The 25,061-nt window shown below is 41.4% G+C and overlaps 1 protein-coding gene across 1 annotated transcript in view; it reads left to right on the top strand.

The window, feature by feature from the left end:
• The window catches only part of LOC111158544 (doublecortin like kinase 1), a 353,224-nt gene that overhangs the window by 312,653 nt on the left and 15,510 nt on the right, over nucleotides 1–25,061 (top strand). The window contains exons 12-16 of the mRNA XM_022520639.1: nucleotides 5,883–6,016; nucleotides 7,797–7,874; nucleotides 8,248–8,344; nucleotides 10,143–10,223; nucleotides 21,913–22,026. Coding sequence (XP_022376347.1) covers nucleotides 5,883–6,016; nucleotides 7,797–7,874; nucleotides 8,248–8,344; nucleotides 10,143–10,223; nucleotides 21,913–22,026 — 504 coding nt within the window. The remainder of the gene's footprint in view (nucleotides 1–5,882; nucleotides 6,017–7,796; nucleotides 7,875–8,247; nucleotides 8,345–10,142; nucleotides 10,224–21,912; nucleotides 22,027–25,061) is intronic.

Genomic DNA, 25,061 nt, shown 5'->3' with positions numbered 1-25,061 from the left:
CCTATGGCCAAGTAATTCTACTTCTGGAAATGTCACTTACAAAGAAAAAATCAAATCTGTATACATATATAGGGATGTTCATCTCAGTAGTTTTTAGTACGAAATAAATGTTCATCTCAGTTTTTAGTATGAAAAAATATACATACATATATATGAAAACTTATGTCAGGGTACTAATTAGTTAAATAATGGCATGATGAGGGGGGAGGAGGACATACTGGTTAAAATCTTGGACTTGGACTTACATAAGTTTAAGTTCTGGCTCTGCCACTTAGTAGCTGTGCAACACTGGACAACAGTGCAACATCTCTGAGACTCCATTTTCTCATCTACAGAATATCAGTAAGGTGATTTAATAGGTTGTTGTGAAGATCCACTAGGAAAATGAGCATGAACTCCTCAACAGGAAGCCTGATATATCCCGTGTGCTCAGTAAATAGCAGCCGTAGTCGGGATTATTATGACGCTGCATCCATACAGTAGAATATCCAGTAGCCACTGAAAATCGTGATGCAGATACACATGTCTTCACTCATGATATATTGTCCCGTGGAAAAAGAAAAGCAGGAGAGAGAGGTAAAGAAAGGGCTAGAAGTTCATACCCCAAAATGTTAGCGATGGTTATTTCTAGGTGTCAAGAATATGGGTGGGCTTAATTCCTTTCCCTCTATAATTATCTATCTTTTCTAATTTTTCTACAGTGACATGTTGGATATTACTTGTGTGACAAAAATATAATACGAGTTTTAAAAATGGCAATGACATTGAGCTCCCATAGTTTTCGCCAAAGGCTAGTATGTGCAATGGCTCCCAGATTCCGGAACGTGCCTGTTTGCGTGGGTCTCATTGCAGCTGCGTAGACCTCCTCTTTAGATAGTTTCATGACTTTTTTTTTTTTTTTAAGATTTTATTTATTTATTTGACAGAGAGATCACAAGCAGGCAGAGAGGCAGAGAGAGAGGAGGAAGCAGGCTCCCCTAGAGAGCAGAGAGCCCGATGCGGGGCTCGATCCCAGGACTCTGAGATCATGACCCGAGCCGAAGGCAGCGGCTTAACCCACTGAGCCACCCAGGCGCCCTGTTTCATGACTATTTTAAAGTGAGGATGAGAATCAGGTTTCCTGGAGTTCCCACTCATCCTCCATCTTCCCAGATCTCTCTAGAGTAATATTTTGAAAGCTATTTTATTTCTCCCTCTGATATTGTTACTCCTCTTCTGACTTGGGCTATACAATGTTGACTCTTCTTATTTCATTTAACCTTTGATTTCACAAAGATTTTACACCTGGGTACAAAGTGGGTTTGTTTTTTTAGGAATTTTTTTTTTCTCAGGAGATTTCATTTTAAAGTATGTGGACCCTAACATGCATTTTGTAAAATAATTTTCTGCATTAATGTTGTTTTGCTTCACTTCTTAAAGAGTAAAGATTTAAATTTAATTCATTTTCCTTAGAAAGGACTATAAAGACCATATACCATGGCCGGAGGAAGATCAATGTCTTTTTAAAGGTATACCATAGTTGCGAAAAAGTCAATTGACTTTTTTTCATGGCTTTGTCACTTTCATGCCACTTTTGTTCAGTTCTGTTCAATTTGGTGAAATTATTTTTTAGTACCTATCGAGCTCCTCTGTGAAAAATATTTCCATGGATATTAATGATTCATTAGCCAGCATTTCAACAGGGTTATCCTTGAATTCATAGCAACATTGAGAATTATGTTTGTTCCAACACATCTGTTATATTAGTCAGCTTTTAGTTCTCTATTATGGGAATCTCAGAAACCATTTGCTTGGGTTCAGGTTATCTGTGAATTTTCATATTATTTTATGGCCACCAGCTGCATTTTATGACTATATATTAAATCTTTTATTTTTTCAAATAACTTTTCCAAATGGTCTCAGTTTCTAATCCAGAGGAAATCAGGCCTATGCCCAGACATCTACTGTTCAGCAAGTTACAGCTACTGCAAAACCCCAAATAAACGAAAAAGAAACAAAAAGAAAACTCTTGCTCAAAAAGGAAAAACCCTGTGTAAAATGCCAGCGTGCCAAAAACTTCATACCTGACCTTTCCCTATATCTGTTCTTGGTGGGACATGCCTTCAGCTTTTAATTGGAACCTTTTTCATAATTGTTGCCATTTAACACATTTAGTCTGTCAAATCACGGGATGTCTTTATAGCCATATAATAAACCCTAGAGAACAACTTCTCTGACTGTAGCCATCTGCAATGATCATAAGAGTAGCTTACAAAATACTGACAATCTTTATGGTAATAGGATACATATGGCAGGCCACAATTACGTGTAGCTGCATTCAATTAGTGTTGTACAATTACACAGTTTTATTGCTTAGTTAAAACAGTGAAAGCACTACATACTGGTAATTTGCACTAATCCCCGTCTTTTTAATAGCCCCTCAGTGTTTAAAATGTGGGGTAACATCTATAGTATTTAAGGGGCTTGGGATGAACATTAAATTATATCTCATGTTGCGAATAGTCATTGATTGACAATCAGTGGACTCCCACCTCACCTGTGGGTCCTGTTTTATGGAGGCTTTAAAATACAGTTATAACAAAAAGCCCTTTTTTTTTTTTAACACCGGAACCCCACTTGCTGGATCGGGTTGCCCAAGCCTGTGCTTGCAGCCTGTTAAATGTCCCTCCTGGAAGATGGTCAGGACAGGGGGACAGCCAGAGGAACAGAGTCAGAGTTGATTCAGGGGCGGTATAAGCCAAGGACTCCATATTTTAAATGTGAACTTGTTAGAGGCTTTTCCCATTTCTAACTCTTAATTAAAAACTTAGTTCAAAGTAAATTTATAGCTGCCATTTGGGAAAATACTTTCTGGAGATGGTTTTGTGAGTGAATGAGTGTGTGTGTGTGTGTGTGTGTGTGTGTGCGCGCGCGCGCGCGCACGTGTGTGTGTGTGTGTGTGTGTACATGTACACGTGTGTTTGAAACAGATGTATGTAGCAATCTGTGGTTTTACCAGAATTTTAATTACATTTTCCAGTGGCCCTCCTCGTGCCCCTCTGTAAGTGGCTTGGTAAGAGAGAAGGCTGAGCCCAGCTTGGGTTGGCCCAAGGGCTAACAGGGAACCCCAGTTGTGAGGCGGGCTGATTATACTGCTTGGGCAAGGTGCGCTCCCATCGGAGGTGAGGATACTCTGGAGTATGTTCTTCTGTATCCTTCTCCCAAAGTGTTGACAGAGAAAAACCCAGAGCAACCTTGTTTCCTGCCCTGCCTGACAGTAAGTAAGTTAAACAGAATTCCAATCGAGAGTCCTGGACATTCATTCACCTGCAAAAACGTTTTGCTGGAGCATTGCGAACATAGTGGTGTCTAGAAGTGTTTTCAGTTACGGGGATCAGGCCTTTGTCTCTCGTTCTTATTGCCTGTCATAAGCATCACATTAACCTCTTTATGTCCATGAAAATTCTGTGTGCTTTTTCAAAGCAGAGGAGGGGGACATGGTGGAAGTGATAGAGATAAAAAGAGCGTTAAGATGATGGATTCTGTGTGTTTTATTTAAATGTTGTTGGTTTATTTGAAAGAATTATTACTTTTATGTAATCCTAATTTTCATTATTTTAGTTAAGATTTTTTTGGTGCTTTTTTTCCCCTTAGGAATAGAAACTTTGAACTTTATTGCTCAGTATATTAAATGTAACTGGCATATGGCTGTCTGTGAGGTAGAATTCCTAGTCAAATGTAGATGCTCAAAAATAAAACCTTTGCTAAAGGAGAATTACATGGTCATTTTAAGAACCAAAATGGGACTTACGACTCCATCTGCCAACATCGCTTTTCGTCCAACTTTTGCACTAAGTTAGGTGATCATAGATACTATGTTTAGAGGAAAACCACAGAATTCCTGCATAAATGGAGTTGTGTAAATTGAAATCTACACCACCTCCGAAAACAGGCACCATGGATGTTTGGACCTGTCAGAACATCAAAACCGGAGATGATTTTACCTTTTAGGAAATAACAAATGGAATTAAAGTAGCAAAATGGAATTAAGGAAGTAAACAATTCTTCTCTGTCTGGGAAATAAGCTAGATGATCTTCTAGATGTTTCCATCTCGGGTTTCTGTTCATGAAAAACATTTGCTTGTCACCTGGATGACCAGAATGGCTGAGGTGCTAAGACTATGATTTAGGGATTTCCTTTGCCCATGAACGCGTAGCCTGGGAATGACATACATTGTGCTTTGCAGCTCCAACACCTCAGTTGCTTGGGCTGATGGGCTGGAGAGCTGCTTTCTTAAAGGAGGGAGGACCCTGTCCATCCCAGATGACAGCTGGGCAAAGCCACACCTACGAGGGACACACGGCCGTTTTTGCCCTAACAGCCTATGCGCTGGTGACCCCGCCAGCCTCCGGACACCTGCCCGAGAGCTCAGACTAGATGGTGGTCAAGCCCTTAAGGAGAAGACTCCATGCTCTGAGTGTGGAGAAAATGTAAAAGGATATTTTCTGCCCAGAAAAGACCCGGTCTCTCCAGAAAGGAAGCTCGAACTCCCTGCCTCTGCCAAAACAGTTAGATGCAAATGATCGATGCTGATGCTGAAGCTTAGCCAGCCAAACATCTGCACTTTAAGCTGCAGGAAAAGGAGAAGTTAATATACTTTCTCCAAAGAAAGGGAGATGTGGTGTGTGAGCGGTCGTGGGGCTCCTGATGTGTGGAGATGCGTCTTGCTGTGAGAGAGGTTCTGACCGCTGTATCACATACACGCGATCACAAGGAGGCAACAGAAGAACATGCAGGCTTCTACTTGCAGGATGAATTATTTTGATGTACACGGAAAACTTCACCGTGTCCTCCAGGCATCTCCTGTGCCTTTGCTGGGAATACTAGCTTTTAACTGTGTTTTTCTTTCTCCTATTGATTCCAGTGGAGGGCCCTGAATTAGAATTCTGAATGCCCTTTGATCTTTCCTTTGAAATAGTAGAAGTGGATACTCTTTGGAGCAGACCCATTTGGTTTGATCATGGGCTGGAATTAAAGTGGTATAAATACTTGTCTATGGTCCCAAGCATCCTTTTCTTGATTTGTTGGGTGAAAGACTAGAGGCTTTTACTGCCTTAATAAGGAAACCTGGACCGAATGCTGACTCTGCACCTGATAAATCTTTCCAAATTGCCACAGGTGAAATGAAATGTTAATATCCCTTTCAATTATTAATAAAAAAATGTAAATAGATTTTGTTGGAAATGTGGGCCACTGAAAATGAAGTATTTTAATATACGTGTAGATTTTTGTTGTTGTTGTTCAATTACTAAAGAACTTCTGTTTTTTTAAAGCTTCTTACATATTAAAATAGAGAGGTAATTCTTTTCATAAACTGGAGGTACTGCACTGGAGACTTTCTGTATTTCATTGTATTACACAAATCAATTTTAATTGTAGAAAACATTAAGTACAGATAAGCAAAGAAAAAAAGTCTCCCATAATCCTACCACCGAGAGACAGACACACTAACACTGTGTTCTTTCAGACAATTTTCTTGGCACATATATTTTTTTCTTTAGTACCCATTTCATGCAAACCAGTCTGAAATCTGCCCTTATTTTCCCCAAATAATTTATTTCAATAGACATAAATTCACATCACCACGTTAAGGGTCATGTAGTGTCCCACTGAATCAACGTACCATCATCTATTATTGAATTTCCATTTGCTGGCTGTTCACCATGTTTCCAGTTCTGCAGTAATCTAAAAAAAGATACTCTTGTATGTCTGTCGTTGCATAATTACCTGGGGTTTTTTTCCACTTTATGATAAATTTAAACCACAATGCCCATCGTCCCTTCAAGAAAGAGCTTCTGAGCTCTTGGTTGTAAGGCGATTTCACTCTTTACTTTTACTTTAGGTGTACGAACACCAAGATGGCAGCAAATCGCTGAAGCTGGGTGACTTTGGACTGGCCACCATTGTAGACGGCCCCCTGTACACGGTCTGTGGCACCCCAACATACGTGGCTCCAGAAATCATTGCAGAAACTGGGTAAATGCTTTCCGCGGTTTATTGGAGTGCTGTGCTTGCCAAAGAACTAGTCTGCTTCGAGAATAGGAGAAAACAGCCCTGTCCCATCCAGACAGAATTAGCTATCAGATTTCTTTCAACTCTTTTTTTTTTTTTAACTTTAAAGTGAGAGCCATTTTCTCTGTTTCTCCAATCAAGTTGCCAATTACCGCAATCTTGTTCAAGGCTTCCATGTGGCCTTTGTTAAAGGTAGAACAGCAGTTATTAACCCCAGAGTAAAAAATGTTTGGATGAACAGAGAAACATACAGCGATGGTAATTAACTTGCTTTTGGATAAAAGAAACAGACACTGCTGTGTGCGGTGATTACAGTCTCCTGTGGTTATTTCTCTCCGATATCCTTATTCTCCTGTCCCACTCTCATTTTGGCTCTCTTGGCGGTCCATTGATTATCTGTGCAGGACAAACACCCTTAGGCATCAGAGGGCCACTGGGAATTTTCTGGTGTCTGTGTGCAGCGGTATCAGATGAATGAAAATCTCTAGAGTGGGGGGAGAAGGCGGGTGGCACAACACTTACTAAGGACCTACTCTCTGCCAGGCGTAAGCTCCTTTGCTTGATTCTTAACTCATCCAGTAGACTGTATGATTCCCATTTTGCACATGAATAATCTTGCTGCTGTGGTTGGGTATCCTGGAAGCTCATGACTGGATAGTGGCTGAGTCAGAATTTGAACTCAGGGCTGTGTGAATAAAGGGCTCTTTCCATAGAGAGCCCTATTTCTTGCCAGAGATCATAGGCCAAGTTCTGAAGCACTAGCCTCACACAGAAGGATTGGGGAAGGGTGTTGCACCAAGGGGAAATGGCCTTACATTTTCCCCCTCAATGAGTGGCACAAACCCACAACTGAGGGTCTAGGTTGTATCCTCCCCTGTGACCCGTGGAAGATAGTTTTACTGCTTGACCTTTGACCAGAAAGGCAGAGGAACAGAATAGATGAGAAGGGAATGCCAATTGGGAGATCCCTAAGGTGGGGTTGGGGGTAAATGAGGACTTTTTTATTCGTCAAATTTGAGTGAGTTGGGAGCCAACATTTGTAAACTTGCCGACCTCCCTCGGGGCATGCTGCCTCCGGTATAGCCAGCTACATCTCCTAGTTTTCTACCGGGAGTACTCTGACAGCCTGCTGGGAGGGAGGAGCCCAGAGGAGAAAGACGATTGAGTCAGGCTCTTGGAAACTCTGCTTGGAACCCTGCTCTGCCACTCACTAACTGTGTGATCTTGAGCAAGACTACCCCTCTGATCCTCGGTTTTCTCCTCTATAAAATAGGCAACAGCACTTATCCCGTATAATGTAGAGTGATGGAAAAACAGCATAAGATAATGTACGTCAGTGCTTTACGAACTGGAAAATGTCCTGGATGTAATTATGTTTTTTAACATTGGGACTTAGATCGTTTCAAGGGTCCATCCCCATCTTAAAACTGATATGACCGTAATAAACCTTTTTGATGAAACCTCTCTCACTTACTGATACTTGGATATGATCCTAGACATGCTTTCCTTTGATTTTTATTCATATGTCTTAGACAGTCTCTCTCTCTCTCTCTCTCTCTCTTTTAATTATTCTTTCCTTGAATTCTGTTTAGCTGGTGGGTTTTCATTTAGTGTTTGTTGTTGGGTTTTAAATTTTGTTGAGTTTGGTTTTTGATTTAGAATAGTAGAGTCATCTATTTTGCCAGTGCCCCATAATTTGTCCCGGCTTGACTTGTGCTAACTCTAACGTCACTTACTTTTGCAGATATGGCCTCAAGGTGGACATCTGGGCAGCTGGTGTAATCACTTACATCCTGCTGTGCGGTTTCCCTCCGTTCCGTGGGTATGGGCAGTCATCTTTTATTCAGCACCAACAAAGCATTTCTGTACTCTCTGAGTGATCCATTCCGCCTTCTTGCACAAAGGAGCCTGAAGCAGGAAGTGGATGGAAGAACTTGACTTCCAGTGCCTGTTATTTTTTCTATGTTGTACACACTCATTTACATGCCTTCCATAAATCCCCCTCATAGAATTTAAAAACTCATTCTTTCCTAATTGTCCAAAACAGTTCCATATTGACATTTTGAATAGCTTAAAAACACACATTTTACACACTTATGGGGAAAGGAAGGGCTCGAATGCAGAAGAGTGGAGAGACATGCCCTGGGTTAACATTTTAGTGCTGTGTTTTTCCTTGTTGTGGTTCATGTAAACAGAAGCGGTGATGACCAGGAGGTGCTTTTCGATCAAATTTTGATGGGGCAAGTGGACTTTCCCTCTCCATACTGGGATAACGTTTCTGATTCAGCGAAGGTAGGTTTCCAGTGCCTTTCCTTTTCCCGAGACCCTGTGTGTCTTAATGCAGTTTTACCTAATGATGTTGTAGATAAGATTTCTGTCCATTTTTGTTTAATTACTGGGTTTGCCAGGAGTCCACGGTCATCAAGTCATCTCTTTGTCGCCATCCCAACTTACCAAACGTCTCTGTTTTCTGGCTTCATTGCTTCCTGTTGTCACTCCAGTTACACTGTGTCTTGCCACACGAGACAACCTTAAATGTTGTCGTAGCTTGTGGCTTTACCTCTTTTGGGTCTCAACTCAATTTCACCCTCTCAGGGAAGCTATCCTAGACCACTATGTTTTCAGATGCATCTTTAATCTACCTAGTTTGCCTAATGTTCCTCATCTGCTCTGTTTTTCTCTGGTAGCCCTTACACCCACGTGTCCTTCTGGTATACCATCTACCTACCTTTCTCTATCTGTTTACTTTTCTGGACAGGTAGATATAGGTAGGTGTATACATCTTACTTGTGTCATTTATTTTCCAGTTTTCCCTTACTTTTCATCAAGACAAGGATTTTTGTGTATTTTGTTTATTGCTGTATCATCAACCCCGATGTAGTGACCAGTATATAAAACCCCGATGTAGTGACCAGTATATAACTAGTGCTTAACCAGTATGTATACAGGCTTAACATGTATTAAAATGAATGAATAGGAGATCAGCCTCTAAGAAAACTGCAAAAATCTTACATGGAGACATTGGTAGAACTCGAGATAAAAAAGAAAACCTTTTAATTGACTCCTTAATGTCTCCAAGCATTGACTTAAATTTTTAACAAATTGATGTTGATAAATAATTGACTTTTGATTATTCATTGTATAAGCCTTTCCTTCTCTGTGTCCTGAGTGTGACTTCAATTTATAACCTGACTTTTTCTGTGGGGGTAGAGGTATTTTTGCCTGTGAGCAGTCTTTTCAGAAACCTCTCTACCTCTCAGTGCCTTCAGTCCATAAACGAGGGCTCCAGGTCATTGACAGAGAGTACCATCTCCCACATCCCCATGCCACCTGCAAAGGGCATCACACCAGCTCGTTGCTTTAATAAGTCCTGGCCCATGTTGGAAAGTGAATGAATGCCTTCTTGCACAGAGGAGCCTGAAGCAGGAGAAGAACATAATGAGAACTTTATGGTAGAATCTCTACATCAGTGAAAATAAATCATCCTCATCACAGAATGGTAGTCAGACCCCATGACTGTAAGGACCTGGATAACACATCTAACCATTTTGTTACATGGGAACTTCTATTCCAAAGTGGACAAGTGTGTGACAGACTCATCATTAAAACTCAAGCTGTGCTTTCCTGGTCCAAATCATTTTGAACTCATGAGGAAGTCTCCTTAATTTCCGAACCATTAAATCATTTGCCCCTTAATAGTTCCATTTTATTGGTATTGATTGATGTGGAAATTTTTGAAGCAATGTTAACAGATTTCTGTATTAAGCTAACCTAGAAATCTCCATTAAAGTGCGAAATTCTAGACAAAGGAATATTAATCCTTTAACTTGTTTAATTTATTTCTTCTCTACTAAATGCACTTCAGTGAAATTTATCCTAATCTTTATTTTTTTTTCTCACCATATATTTATAATTCTAAGTATTGACCTTTTCTTTAACTTCTAAGGGTATTAGATTCCTGTGGGTAAGCTGAGTTGATATATTTAAAACGTAGAGCTTTTCTAAACTAAAAGAGAACTTCATCGTAGGAAAATGCTCAGAGTTTTACCATAAAAATGAGACAAATGGAATCAAATGTTCCCTTCCACAGGAACTCATCACCATGATGCTGTTGGTCGATGTCGATCAGCGATTTTCAGCTGTGCAGGTCTTGGAGCACCCCTGGGTTAACGTAAGTGACTTCCTCCTTTCCCCATACACACTTCTAACGTTCCTTTCTATTTCCTAATGATATCGCCTCCTTTGTAAAGTACTGTGTTTGTATTTATTCCTCCCCCGCAAACATGCTAGAACAGTGACGGCATCTCAGACTTGCTCCTCTGAGTCCGTGCTGACGGGTGCTCTCACGGTCCCTTGCACAGAGCCTTTTGATGCAGAAGGGGCTGCTTTCCAACTGGGGAGGTGCATGCACATGGACAGCCCCCCTGCCTCCAAGCTACATTCCAAATACAGCAACAGCAGCAGATTTTCTGAGTCAGTCCTGCTTTTGCATGATGCCTACCAAAAATACGTTGACCCATGGGTCCCCCATGAGGCTTGAAGTACTCCAGTGCAGCACTACTCAGTCTGGAATGCGCTCACAAGTCACCTGGGGGTCTTGTTAAAATGCAGATTCTGATGTTGTAGATGTGAGGCTCTGAATTTCTAAAAGCTCCCAGATGCTGCTGCTGCCATTTGAGTGGTAGAGTCTAACAATATGAAATTCTTTATGAAAGAATTCCCCAGAGCACAGTCATTGTATGTTGTCCCTCTGTCTCTCCAAAACGGACTGATCAGGTTTTGATCAGGTTTTGAATCATAATAAATAGGCAAAGAGCTCTTCACTGATGAAGCCTGCCCAGAACTCTTCTAAGCCCCTCTCATATGTTAACATCGTGTTCTTCCCAACAACTGGATAATCTAGGTCCTACTGTAACCCTCACGGACATGTGGAAGCTCCAGCCTTAGGTTAATGGTTCTTACCTCCAGAGTAGAACACGGACAGAGATGCACTTATAGAGAGAGGGACATGAGCCCAGACAGGGACAAGTATAACATGCTTAGCTCACAGATAGAGATTTTGCCAGCCTTCCTACAGCTTCAAGTGATCTGGCTGTGAGTTGAAGGCAACAAAATATTTCACTTCTCTAAATTATCACCATAGTGATTAGTTAAGTGGTTTTTTTTTCCCCCAAATCACTAATTTTAAGGATAATTTTAAGGATAAGGTATGATTGAAAGCACAGTGTTGAGACAGACGACATCCAAGGTGACAAGAGTGTAAAATCTTGTTCATGTTCTGACATGTGATGGCCATGGTCCAAGGTTCTATCACTTTATTTTATTTATTTTTTGTTGTTGTTTTAAAATTATTAATAACATATAATGTATTATTTGCTTCAGGGGTAAGGTCTGTGATTCATTAGTCTTACATAATACGCAGCACTGCCCATAGCACATACCCTCCCCAGTGTTCATCACCCAGCCACTCCCTCCCCTCCAGCAACCCTCAGTTTGTTTCCTGAGATTAAGAGTCTCTTCTGGTTTGTCTCCCTCTCTGGTTTTGTCTTGTTTCATTTTTTCCTCTCTTTCTCTATGATCCTCTGCCTTGTTTCTTAAATTCCACATTTCAGTGTGATCATATGACAATTGCCTTTCACTGATTGGCTTATTTTGCTCAGCATAATACCCTCTACTTCCATCCACATTGTTGCAAATGGCAAGATTTCACTTTTTGATGGCTGTGTAATATTCCATTGTATATATACACCATATCTTCTTTATCCATTCCTCTGTTGATGGACATCTGGGCTCTTTCCAGAGTTTGGCTATTGTGGACATTGCTGCTATAAACATTGGGGGTACAGGTGCACCTTCAGATCACTATGTTTGTATCTTTGGGGTAAATACCCAGTAGTGCAATTGCTGGGTTGTAGGACAGCTCTAACCCAGCATTTTATATGTAGAGGAGTAAAAACAGGAGAATATTTATAAATGTTGAATGTGTGTATAGACACACAACTAAGGTTTGTTTTAAATATTTTCGTAGAGCAGAGCTTCCCAATTAGTATACAAATGTATAAAGCTATCAATCCCTTTATCCCTTGGGATAGTCAGGCAGGGCAGCTAGAATCTAGAAGTGATCGCCTCTAACCTCAGAACCTTTGCATTTACCCCAGGGTGCTAAACAAAAGTTATCCTCTTCTATGAAGTGGGCAAAGTTAGGAAGCATCTCAGGTAAGCCTAATAATAAACCTACAGGATAGGCAGAGTGGATATTACTGAATGCATTTTACAGATGTGGAGACTAAGGCTATGGTAAGTGACTTGCTCGAAGTAGCAAAATTTATGATTGAGCCAAAATTTGCAGCCAGGTCTCCTCACTCCAAACCTATTTGCTTTCAAGTCCTGTGTACCACATTATACCTACCCATCCTTTGTTACACATGAAAGTACCATGAATATTGGGAAAGAATGCATGTATGCATCGTATCATTATAATGATTGTTCGTACAAGTTAGCAACATCTTCAAAGGAACTTACCTAGGTCATGGCAACTTTCCCTTAGATTTGCAGAGAGGAAGAGGCACAGGCCAGCTTCTGCCTTTCTTGGTGGAAGCAGTTGATTCTGATCGATCTACATGCTAATTAAAAGCCCATGATCTACAAATTGTCAAATTGCATGATAGCATGAATAACAGTGGGACTATAATCACACAGAATAAGCCAGAAAATCTGAATCTGAAACATGACCTTTGAAGGCTCACAAAGAGCCACTGAGGAAAGTGATTTCGCAGACTGCAAATAGCCATTTTAGATTTTAAAATACATTTTCTTTTTTTGAAGATTTTATAAATTTATTTGTGAGAGAGAGATAGAGAGGGAGAGGGTACAAGCGGGGGGGGCGGCAGGAAGAGGGAGAAACTGGCTCCCCACTGAGCAGGAAGCCCAATTCGGGACTCGATCCCAGGACCCTGGGATCATGACGTGAGCCGAAGACAGACACTTAACTGACTGAGCCACCCAGGTGCCCCTTTAAATACATTTTCTTCAGAGGACCACTGCCTGGCAGGCCCGCCCTCTAGAAGCTCTGATTCAACCAGACAGTCACAGGACAACGGGGGTAGGGGGTTGAGAGTTGGGGAAGGCTACCCCAGACAGCCTTTTGGTGGGGAGAGTGGTGCTATAAAGGATTTCCTAGAGAAGGAGATGCCACAGCCCCATCCTGAAGGAGGCCAGGAAGTAGGTGTCCAGCAGAGGATCTCTGGCAGGATATATGTATTTCTTTTAAGATAATTTTGTGGATGTGAGCAAATTTGTCTGTATATTCAAGGGGGCCAGAATGCAATTAGAAACAGCCTTACCCTGATTCCAAACCAAATGAGCCTATATCCATATATATCCCAATTCCATGGGATAAAGAAAAAAATTAGGAAGACTTTCGGCTATACCTTTGAAAAACTAGGTTGCTCCTTTTCCTAAAGCAGCATGTACATGTCTCAGCATAACTTTCTGCCTTCTCAGCCTGCTTTGTACACATTTTTACACATGGTCCCACTTTGCTGGTAATTAGGGTCCACCACTCCCTCTAAAACAGGACTTCTGCTGTCATTTTAGTTTTCCCTCTCCGATTCCCTAAAGACATTTCTTTTTTTTTTTCCCCCCTAAAGACATTTCTTAAAAGCGAGGATAGCATTTAAGGAATTATCTAGGAGATTTAAAACTAAAAAGTACCCTTTACATCATTCTAACAGACCTTAGATTCTGAGGGAGAAAAATATTGATGTTAGCAGAAACTTAAAAAAAAAAAACAAAAACTAAAAACCCCAAAATGTATGAAATGATTGCTTAACTTTTGAAATTGTATTTGTGGTAACTAAATCAGAAAAATGATTATTGTCTCAAAACATAAGTGGGGGCGCCTGGGTGGCTCAGTGGGTTAAAGCCTCTGCCTTCGGCTCAGGTCATGATCCCAGGGTCCTGGGATCGAGCCCCACATCGGGCTCTCTCTGAAGCAGGGAGCCTGCTTCCCTTCCTCTCTCTCTCTCTGCCTGCCTCTCTGTCTACTTGTGATCTCTGTCTGTCAAATAAATAAAATAAAATCTTAAAAAAAAATAAGTGAAAAACCATATATAAGCTTTCACAACCAGCATTTAGCATTTGTCAAGATCTCCAAGTACAACAAATGAACAACCAAGCAATCAAAATAAATAAATTAGGCATTTAAACGGAAGTCCATTTAACAAGACATTTTGCATTTGGCTATCAAATTATATCTGATCACCGCAGAGAAGTCTACCTCGGGGGGGAAGAGGTAATAATAATTATCTGAGCCCTGAGGAAATCGTCAGAAAGCATTTCCTGTACTCTAATTTGTCCTAATTTTCTCTGTTGCTTATACAGTGACCTTTTCACTTGCTGCCCTTGGAATTGAAAAGGCAGTCTCTTATGAAACAGAGAGTGGACCAATAGAATCAGAAGATCTAGTCAGCCAAAGTCACTTGTTTAAACCTCACTCTAGGCTCATTTTTTCATTCATCCTGGCTGGGAATCCCACTGTGCACCTTGGTGTTCTGGGCTGCTGTTCTGTTTTTTGTTTTTTTGTTTTTTTTTTTTTGGTGGGGTTTGTTTTTGTCTGTTTTAAGATTTTATTTACTTGAGAGAGAGTGAGAGAGAATGAGAGGGAAGAGAGGGTCAGAGGGAGAAGCAGACTTGCTGCTGAGCAGGGAGCCCGATGCGGGACTCGATCCCAGGACTCCAGGATCATGACCTGAACTGAAGGCAGTCGCTTAACCAACTGAGCCACCCAGGCACCCCTCTGTTCTGTTATTGGAAGAGTCATGAGTCCTCAAGGCATCTTGGTGGATTGTTCTAACAAACCAGCTGAACAAAGGGAGCATCAGTGTGCAGCCAGGTGTCTAGAAGTGGAACGTGGGCTTCCGGAAGGAGCAGCAGCTCACCCTCCTGTTGTAACCTTGGGACAGTCATTTCACTCCTTTGAACCCATTTTTGTGTCTGTGAACTGAAGATAATAGAATCAGTCTCTTAGGTTGTTATGAGGATGGAGAACGAAATATATATTTGAAGGGTCTGAGAGGACAGTCTTTAAGCACTAGTACTGTATAGGTACTTGATAAATATTTGGGGAATTTGGGTCTGAGAGAGGCAACAACTCTGTCGTCTGTTGCTATGTGCTGATGAAATGCAAATTGTGATGGATGTTGGCATAAGAGAAATTTGATTAAGAAGGAGAACCTTCTCATCCTAGCCCCCCAAATTCCATTAGTGTACCCTCAGCTCCATGTAGATAATGTGTACATTATCGGCTCTGTTGTCTTCTTTAGTATCACGGCTGTTTCCTTTACTGTGACTACAGAATATCAACAGGGATTGTCCTGGCTTAAGCTGATTTACCTTAGCACTCATTTAGTGGGGAACCACAGATTTTCGGCACATAGCAGACTGAAGTAAGCATTAATACATCTTGATCATTCCAGGGATTGGGGATTTCCCTGAAATGATAAGTTGTTGATAAAAATCATAGGTTAGTGAGAAGTTTCTAAACATAATTGACATGCCCTCCCCAAATTCTCATTTATAAATAGGATTAAGTTGTCACCATTGTAATAATCCAGATATATTATTATTATTGCATTTTTGTTTTCAAAGTGTTAACCTACTTTATCCCGTGTTATTCTCCCGATCCTAGGGTAAGGGTCCATCTCAATGCTGCAATTCTATGGGTTTATGTTTTACCTCCAGTTATTTTCCTGGTTTTATTGATGAGGAAACAGCCTTAGAGAAGTCTCCGGCATAAAGCTCAGTGGAGTTTCTAGCACAAGGTCTGATGCCTGGATTTGCCTCTAGAGATTCTGATTTAATTCTGGCTTGGCATCTGAGCAGGTGGCAGGAATTGGAAGAGCTCCCAGGTGATTATTACGGTGAACCGAGTTTGAGAACCTCTGTCCTAGTGGAAAGAATGGGTTTAAATAAGTCAAGGGTAGATATTTAGCCAATTCAAGACTTTCTATCACCTTCCTGGCCTTTAAATTTTATTTTTCTTCATTTATCTCACCTACCGACTCTTTTTAAGAAGATAGTACTATAAACAAACAAACAAACAAACAAACTACTAAGCCAAGATATTCAAAAAGAATTAAGAGAGGAAAAAGAAGAAAAAAAAAATAATAAGAGGCTGGATAATCTACAGACATACTCCGTGCTAACTAAAAGCAGCTCTCCCCACACAAAAATTTATATGCATTCATCTTGGGCTGGCAGAATTTGTTAGAAATTAAGAAAGCCCCCAGTGATACCATAATAATAAATAAAACCAGCTATTTATAGTCATAAATTAGAAACGATGACATGGAAATCCACGTTCCATTTGGGCATCTTACCCTCTCCCTTCTCCAAACTGGATCTCGATTTACTTAACATTTTTTCCTCTAGTGTGGTGTCAGGTGTAGACGGAGAGGATGCCCCTGCCCCTCTGAACCGATGCTGAACCGAGTCAGAGGTGCTGGGTGCCGTGCAGCTGGAGATGGTTAGCAAGTCAAGAGGCCAAACCCTGGGATGCGAGATGGAGCCGCCATTCAGGAGTACTCTGATGTACCTAAGATTATTTAAAACTAGATCAGGATAGTCTGGTAGTAAACGTCTCAAGACTGCTGTACTTCTCATAAATTCACAGATATTACTAATAATGGAGCCTGGTAATGAATTGAGTGCAAATGAGATCCATGAGTCGAAAACAAAAATCCACGAGGGGAGGAGGGTTTTCTAAAGCGTGACCCCTGGAATGGTTTCCCTGAGGAAAGAGGGGAATTCACTGCACTGAGTGACTTCACATCCAAGCCCCCGCACCCCTCCCCACAGCTGCTCCCCAACATCCGCTGCAGAAATGGAGACCAGGAGGCTAGGTCTCCTACAGACAGCTGTGAGAGTTCATTTTCCATTTTGCAAACTAATTTCGTTCTTGTCAGTTGCAATGCTCTGCCAAGTGGTAGATGGGAATTTCTAAATCAAAAACCACTAACCTCAAACCACAACCAGCCCATGTCAAACTTCAGAAACTACTCCCAGAAACTACATACCAGAACGTATGGTAATAATACTATAACTATTTGTAACATACTGCCAGGTTTGTCACGTTTAGAAAATTCATAGCACATTTTTGGCACACAATCTATTCAGAATAACGGTGATAAAGATGTATATATAAAAATGTATGTTTTTAATGGCCCTATTTATTTTATTGATGCAAGACAGTACGTTAGCTAAATCTCCATCATCCGTCTGTATGCTTCAGGTACAGATTAGGTCCCGGTTGTTGCAAAGCCGGTTGTTTATGTCTTTAATCCAATTATGCTCAAAGCCTTCAAAATTGATATAGAAGCTCTGCAGACTTTTAGTTGCTGTGAGGGGTGTGTGCGCGCACGCGCATGTACCCGTGCCCATGCACGCACACCCTCTCTACCTTCTCTGAGAGACCTTATTTCATTGGGGGGGAAAAAACCTGAAATATTTTAAGATTTATGAAGTCAGAAGCATTTCTGACAACTTTCGAGGGTTGCTTTAAGACTTTCATTGCTTCAACATGAACTAATAACCCAAGGGAAGCTGAAACCTTCACTAGAATTTAAAGCTGGAAGTCTGAACCCTCAGGACCCAATATCTAAAAGAGTTGCTAAGAGTCTTGACAGGAGATCAAGACCAGGACGGAGCTGGGAAATAATAACAAAGTCCATTCCGAAGGTGGTGAGGAAGCAGACTCTTAGCTCAGGAACCGGCAGGGGGAAGAAAAGCCAGGTAGAGGAAAGTTCTGGCTGGGATGGCAGCACTGGTGGGGAAGTGAGGCCATGGTGGGACCGTGCAGCAGGGGAGGAACCACTCTCAGTAAGTCAGGACGGGTATGTTCCTACGGAATCTCTTCTATTTATTCTCTCTGTTTGCACCGAGCCTGTTCATCATAGCCTGCATGGCTCATAGGACCACGCTGTGACCCAGTGCAACTTCATGTCATCCAGGGTCAGCCAGGCCTTCTGGTGCTGCCTGCTCCACGGAGGATTCAAGAGCCGGGCCAGCGTAGGTCACATTGCCACATTTCGGATTCACGGACACCCAGTCTCTCCTTGACATCAAAGTCAACTGCATTCCTCTGGGCCGCCTGAAGCGCTCAGCCTCCCGCTTATTGACCACCGTGCAAACGCTTCCCGGGCTCCACTGAGGCCAGTCCGGGTAGTCTCTGGTTTTTTTCAGTCTCTAATTCGATCCTTCTTTCTCCTTACCATCATGCCACTTTCATCATGGGAAAGACGACTCCTCAAATCCTACCATTTAACTCTTACGGAGCCCTTCTGTAACCCATGCTCTGAATGAGTGCTCTGAGTGGGTGCCATGTGGGGCTGCGGAAAGGATACTTTCAATCTGCTTCAGTCCTGACTCAACCACTTTCTAGCTGTGTGACTTTGAGCAAATTAACTTAACTTCGCTAGGCCTCAGCGTGCTCATCTTCGAAATGGTCCTAATAATGCATATCATCATAGAGGATCATCTGAGACATCAGGGGCTTGTACGTGTAAATCACTTGCCCGGAACCACACAGCAGTTAACTCCTGTGTCACCTTCCTCTCCCTGGCTTTCTCTTTTATCTTTGCCCCACTCCACCTTCAAACTCGGGCCTCCCCCTTTCCCTCCTTACTTCATGGTGCCTCAGTTAAACCTGCACCTACCCAGGGCAAACGGCTTCATTTCCCTTCCCTCCCTGCCCCTCACTTGGATTAGCCCATCTCTTGTCTTTCAGCTCTTCCTTTCCAGCAGCTTCTGATCCCGAGACAGCAAAGATGCTCAAAGTGGTATTGTCCTAAAGAGAAAAACCTTCCTTCGTCCTACTTCCCGATGATGTTTTTCATATTTGTTGATAATCTAAACCTCATACAAATCACTGCCCTAGCTAGCCTAGAAGTCTATTAAGAGATGATTACACATACAGGTATAATCTTGGGGGTGAGGCCCAATGGGGAACCCCGGTCTCAGGCTGCTCCCTTGTCCTTAGACAGAGCCCCAACCTGTGCCAGATACATGACACTAATATTTGGAAGACTCAGTAAAGGCCATCATTTCATCCCTCGTCCAATGTTTCGGTGCTTCCAAAATTCTAATTTAGGTTCCAGCGGCCTATTTTTCGTCCACCATTAAAAAAAATTTCACCCTTGTGTTTAAAGCTCTGGATTGCGTAATTCTAATTCTTCGTGAGTTAAGGGTAGTTAGTCCTCCTCACTTCCTGCTTACGCCTTGCTTATTAAAAAGCATTGTTTTTCTCCCTAATGGAGACTAAGGCTTCTATTTCTGGATCTTTCTGGTAGTCCTTTGTGACCAGTCTTTTCCTGTTTTTTTTTTTGTGGTTTTTTTTTTGTTTTTTTTTGTTTGTTTGTTTTTTTCAGCTTTCTCCATCATTATCCTCCCACATACTCTTAACTACAGCTAAATTGGTTAACTCACTGTTTGGCAAACAGGCCCTGATGTTTCCCACTCACATCTGTGCACCAAAACAGCGGTTCTCTCGTCTCTAAGCCTCGGTGGCTCTTCCTTGTTAAGGACCAGGCTGGATCCCACAGTCCTCCTCAGGTCTGCTCTGTTTGCAACTGAAAATACGTCCTCTCTCCTCTGAAGTCCTTCCGTGTTTGTAGCTCAGCCACGAGGCTCCAAGCCTTACGACAGCTCTTTCTTAAATTGTTGATCGGCTTTATTATTTGATCTTGTGTGTGCATACTTTGTCTCTCAGTTAGCCAGCAAGGTTCTGGTGGGCAGAGACCATTTTTCTACCATCCGCTGCCATCCCCGGCATAGCCCAGGACAGAGTAAGTACTTCTTATGTCTCTTAATGTTCCCTCCCCAAGTATTATCCCACTGTTACCCTAATTGACCTTTACTTTATTTCTGACTCTTTTCGCAGTACAGATTTTTAAAAAATTTTGAAATCACTCTGCAATCCCTGGAAAGCATCCTTCTTCCAGATTTGATTTTAGATGTGACTTAATAAGCCTAATAATGGTTCCTTCTCTTAGCCATTAACAAATCAGTCCAAGAATATCACAAGTTCAATATCCACTGTGAGCAGGGCACTGAAACAAGGGCTTATATTAAACATTACAGAAAATGTGGAAGATGTGATACAAAAGAGCAGGAGTTCAGAGTTGATGATATATCGTGTTTGTGTGTGTGTGTGTGTGTGTGTGTATCCCTAAACTCTCTCTATACATTTATGTATATGTTAAATATCTACGAAATCACTTAACACCGAAAAGAATGTAAAGAGTGCAAATATATATAATGAAAAACGATTAGGAGTTTACAGAAGAACCATTCTACTGAATTATGCCTTTTTGGGGAAAAATATCTTGGAACAGGTGATTTGGAGAGGCTGCAGAGTCCATAAGAGCAAAGCCCATGGGGCACCTGGGTGGCTCAGTGGGTTAAAGCCTTGGCCTTCGGCTCAGGTCATGATCTCAGGGTCCTGGGATCAAGCCCCACATCGGGCTCTCTGCTCAGCAGGGATCCTGCTTCTCCCTCTCTCTGCCTGCCTTTCTGCCTACTTGTGATCTCTCTCTCTCTCTCTGTATCAAATAAATAAATAAAATCTTTAAAAAAAAAAAAAAAAAGAGCAAAGCCTATGCCTCTTTTTGCTCACCGTCTCTCCCCACCACTTCCTGCAGCGCCTGGTTCACTGTAGCCCGCCGTTCACAGTGCCTGAAGGCACGAATAGCCAAATGCTGAAAGAAGGGAAGGCTCGGTTACGTAGCAGAGCGAGTGTGTTTTGCTAGGGACACAGTCATTTATTTTCCTGGGTGGAGCCAAGAAATAACATGCAAAATGATGGAAAGGAAAAAAGAGAAGGAAAATGATGAATGGCATTGAAGTCTTGCCAGGAATTTTGGTTTTAACAGATAGTAACAAACACTTTATTATCCCTTCATTTATTTATTCTGCAAATATGTCTTAAGCATCTACCGTCTGCCAAGCACCGTGCGAAGAGCCGAGGGGTCTGTACTGAACAGAATGCAGTCTCTGTCTTTGGGGTTGGGCAGCCTTTCCACCGTGAGTGGTGTGGCGGCTCGCACTTACGGCTCTGGTTATTGTTGTCCTCAGAGTATTTAGCAGAGGGGAGCAATCTGTCCAGCCTCCATCATAGACGGTGCCGGCGGAGAGCAGAAGCCTTCATTAAAATGAGCCTCAATGTGAAGTACGTCAAAATAACAGATGATTTGAGGGCAGTAAGGAGGATTGGAAACTTAGGGAGGAACTGTTTGCCCGGAAGGTTGTCTGGGATGATAGAATGGTCGATTGAGGACCCGTGGAACCAGCCCGAGTTTATTTACGGGCGCTTGCATGAGCCCAGGACTGTCAGTTTCCTCGTGTTGGGGCCTGAATGATGGGCTAAAAGGATAAAAACTCTTGGTTCAGGGAAAAAAAAAAAAAAAGAAGATGTTTACATTGATTTTTTTTTTCTTTTGGTTTTTCAGATTTTACTTGCCCTTTGGCATATGTCCCTAGAGAGCCCTGGCTGAAATCAATTTTATTAGAAACCAAACACAGAAATAACAACTTTTATTTAGGGACAGAACTCTGGGAGTCAGAGGACGCAGCAAATTAATTTTAGGGCAGTTGTGGAAATGCACGAGACCTCAGAGCCCTACTTCCAAAAATGATGTTTCATGAGAAGACACTGGTTCCTTTATTTCTGAGATCTTAGGAATTCCAAGATTCCCACTTGGTACTAGAAGATCTCGGCTTCATTTTCCACTTATCTCATTTTCCCCCCCTTTTTCTCCTTTTTTTCATTTCTTTCTTTCTTTTTCTTTCTTTTTTTTTTTTTCCAGGATGACGGCCTCCCCGAAAATGAACATCAGCTGTCAGTAGCTGGAAAGATAAAGAAGCATTTCAACACAGGCCCCAAGCCGAACAGCACGGCAGCTGGAGTTTCTGTCATAGCAGTAAGCATCTGAAATATCCACCTATGACTTTTTAAAAGCCATCCACCTAAGAGACAGGCATTACTCAGGAGATTCCACCCAGAGACAGCAGAATGGGTCATTTCTTTAGATAGCTCGACCACTGAACGCTCTGGGGGAGGTTTGGGGCTTCTATATATGATGTGTTTTTGCCGAACATTTCCCTAGGAGTCATCTCATTATCCAACACCTCCAGGGTGTCTCGCAGTATATATTAATCTCATGATTTATTTTTTAAAGCTGAAAACCTCCCCCACAGTGGACTCTGTGCCAATGCAAACTTTGGGGCTCGGAGAAAAAGAGTTCCTAGTGTCCTTTTGCTAGGACCTGGAGGGAGAGGGAAGCCAAGAGAGACGACACTGCAGAGAGAGATTGGAACACTATAGATCTTTGTTCATGCAAAAACCCAAATGAAAGCCAAAACATTAGCAGAAGGCTTACACAGTAAGATTTTCAGTGAGACTGAGCTGCTGCGAACACCCAAAGAAAAAAAAGGTGTCTTGCTCCTTAGAAATTTCTGTTTTTAAAGTTGAAAGTCTTTTACCATTTACCATTTTATTGATGTGGCTGCACAAGGATTTTTTTTTTCCTGTTCTATACATGCAGACATACACTATATGCAATTTGATAGCAGCTCTAGGCAAAGATTAAATTGGGCAGAGAAATAATGAAACCTCATACTTCCTGGTGTCATATTCTAGAGTAAATATATTCAAGTCCCAGATTACTTGAGTTTTTAATAATTTCCTCTTTTTTCAGAGTATGTAAATTTGAACAGCATATTCCATGTGAAATCACTTGGGCTGTTTTTCTTTTCTCGACAAAGAACTTAGACACTGCAATGTTGAATTTTAAAAAAAAGTATATACGCTACAAAACAGTATCTTGCGCTCAGGAGCAATACTGAATGTTTTACCACTTTTTCGGGTGTCTTATCCCCTTCCTCTTTTTCTTTTTTGCTTGTACAAGAGCTCCAGATAAACAGAAGGTAAATAGGTAACATATTCAATCCAGTCCATTCCGGAGCTGCGTTACTATTTGATCGGAGTTTCCAGAATTTGCAGGTGGCACAAATGTACGCATACACTTTCCAGTACTGTTTGCATTCCGTGTTTGGAGTTACGAGTGAGTAACTGGCTCCTGAACCCATTCACGGTGTTAAGTCGAATGTAGACTTTCAGATGCTCCTCCATGCTGCTAAGGGTTTAAAATTGAAAGTCGTTCTTCCTTCCCTCTCTCTCTAGTTTGTTCTAAGGAAATTCAGTGTAGAAGTACATTGTCCTTCATGTCCTTCTAGATGTCAGCGTTCTTTGTTCTCGGCTAATATTCAGTCAGTAATTTGGGGAAGTAATAATCTCATGGCAATTCTCAATGAAATCAGACCTTCTACACTCTGTTTTCATCATTCATTTAAGATATAAGTCTATTCCAAAATGTTCGATTCCACACTTTGCTTTTGGAATGGACTGCCAGCACGCTTGTCCATGAAAAGGACTGCTTTCCTGCTCCTTCTGAGGGCTTACGGCTGTGAGAAGGGTGCTTTTCCACCTCTGTCATTTTGTTTTTTTGTTTCTGTTTTTCTTGGTCTTTTAATTAGTCTCTGGTTAAGTTTGCCTTGGTTGCTCAGTAATGGTTTGTTCACAGTATTATGGGAGTCTTATAATGACTAAGGGCAGGAACTTCAGGGCAATTTTCCCAGGGATAGACAACACAGATTTGAGGAGAAATCCTACTTTAATCAAACTGGGATGAATTCCAAAACCTAATCCATGTGGTTTATTAAAACTTTATCTAAGTAGATCTCCAAAAGACTCCAACTAGTATTTAAAGATCAAGGTCTATGGATTTCCCCCCCTAACTATCACGATTGGACCATTTTGAATACAATTCCATATCAGTTCCTCCGTTCATCACTAACATGTTCCCATGGAAACTGTAAAAACTAGCAGTATACTTATAAATTGCAAAATGGACGGTGTAGGCCTGATTACGCATTGGTTATGTGTGTATTGAATCTTCTTTATTCACTACAAATGTAAGAAAAAAAAGTATCAACTTAACTCAGACTCAAAATAATTAACTATTTGGGGAAATACCTGGAAAAATGCCTTGCCCACTCTAAAGCACAATTCACATGTTAATTAGTATTGTTGGTGTTTCAAGCATGAAAGAGCACAACTGTAAATTTCAGGGGTTGTTTTGGGAGACTCTGGCCTGCCATGCACCCTCTCCAGAATGCTTTTCTCTCATAAATGTCCACACCCTCCATTAGAACCTGGGAGAGGTCGCCAGTGGTAGGGAGGGGCTGGGGATCAGAAGTTGGCCAGTTTGGCTGCCTTTGTGATTAACTTCCAGAATAGCCTTGGGTAAGTCAGCTGATACTCCACAGCAGTTTTCCCATTCTTACAGGGCAAAGACTAAGTCTCAGGGGACCACCACAAGAGAAAGGAGCCCTGGCATTGAATAATACAGTTGACCCTTGAAAAGCACGGGTTTGCACTGTGCGTGTCCACTTAGACATGGACTTTTTTAAAGTAAATAAATATAGGACTGTAAGTGTGTTTTCTCTGCCGATTTTCTTAATGACATGTTCTTTTCTCCAGCTTACTTTATTTATACAGTTTATAATACATATCCAAAATATGTGTTAATCGACTGTTTATGTTATTAGTAAAGTTTCCTCTGGTTAGCAATAGGCTCTTAGTAGTTAAGTTTTCGGGGGTCAGAATTTATACATGGATTTCCATGTGCTGGGGGTCAGCATCCCTAACCCTCTCATTGTTCAAGAGTCAACTGTATTCCAATTCAAACTAAGCTTTCTCTGCAAAAGAATGATATTCTGCTGTAAGGCAGAACGTAAGTGGTAGGTCAGAGGAGGAGTCTTCATAAATGGTGCATTCTGTCCACACCATTTGGCAATTTAATAATGCAATATAATTATTATTTCACCTATGTGAAAATTCCTATAATTAATATAATTTTGTGATGGCTTCTATTGATAGATATAGAAAAAAACT

The sequence above is a fragment of the Enhydra lutris genome, unplaced genomic scaffold (assembly GCF_002288905.1).
Source record: "Enhydra lutris kenyoni isolate GAN:26980312 unplaced genomic scaffold, ASM228890v2 scaffoldscaffold60, whole genome shotgun sequence".
Taxonomy (NCBI): Eukaryota; Metazoa; Chordata; class Mammalia; order Carnivora; family Mustelidae; genus Enhydra; species Enhydra lutris.
Note: the sequence above shows the minus strand (reverse complement) of the source record. Positions and strands in the feature narration are given on the sequence as shown.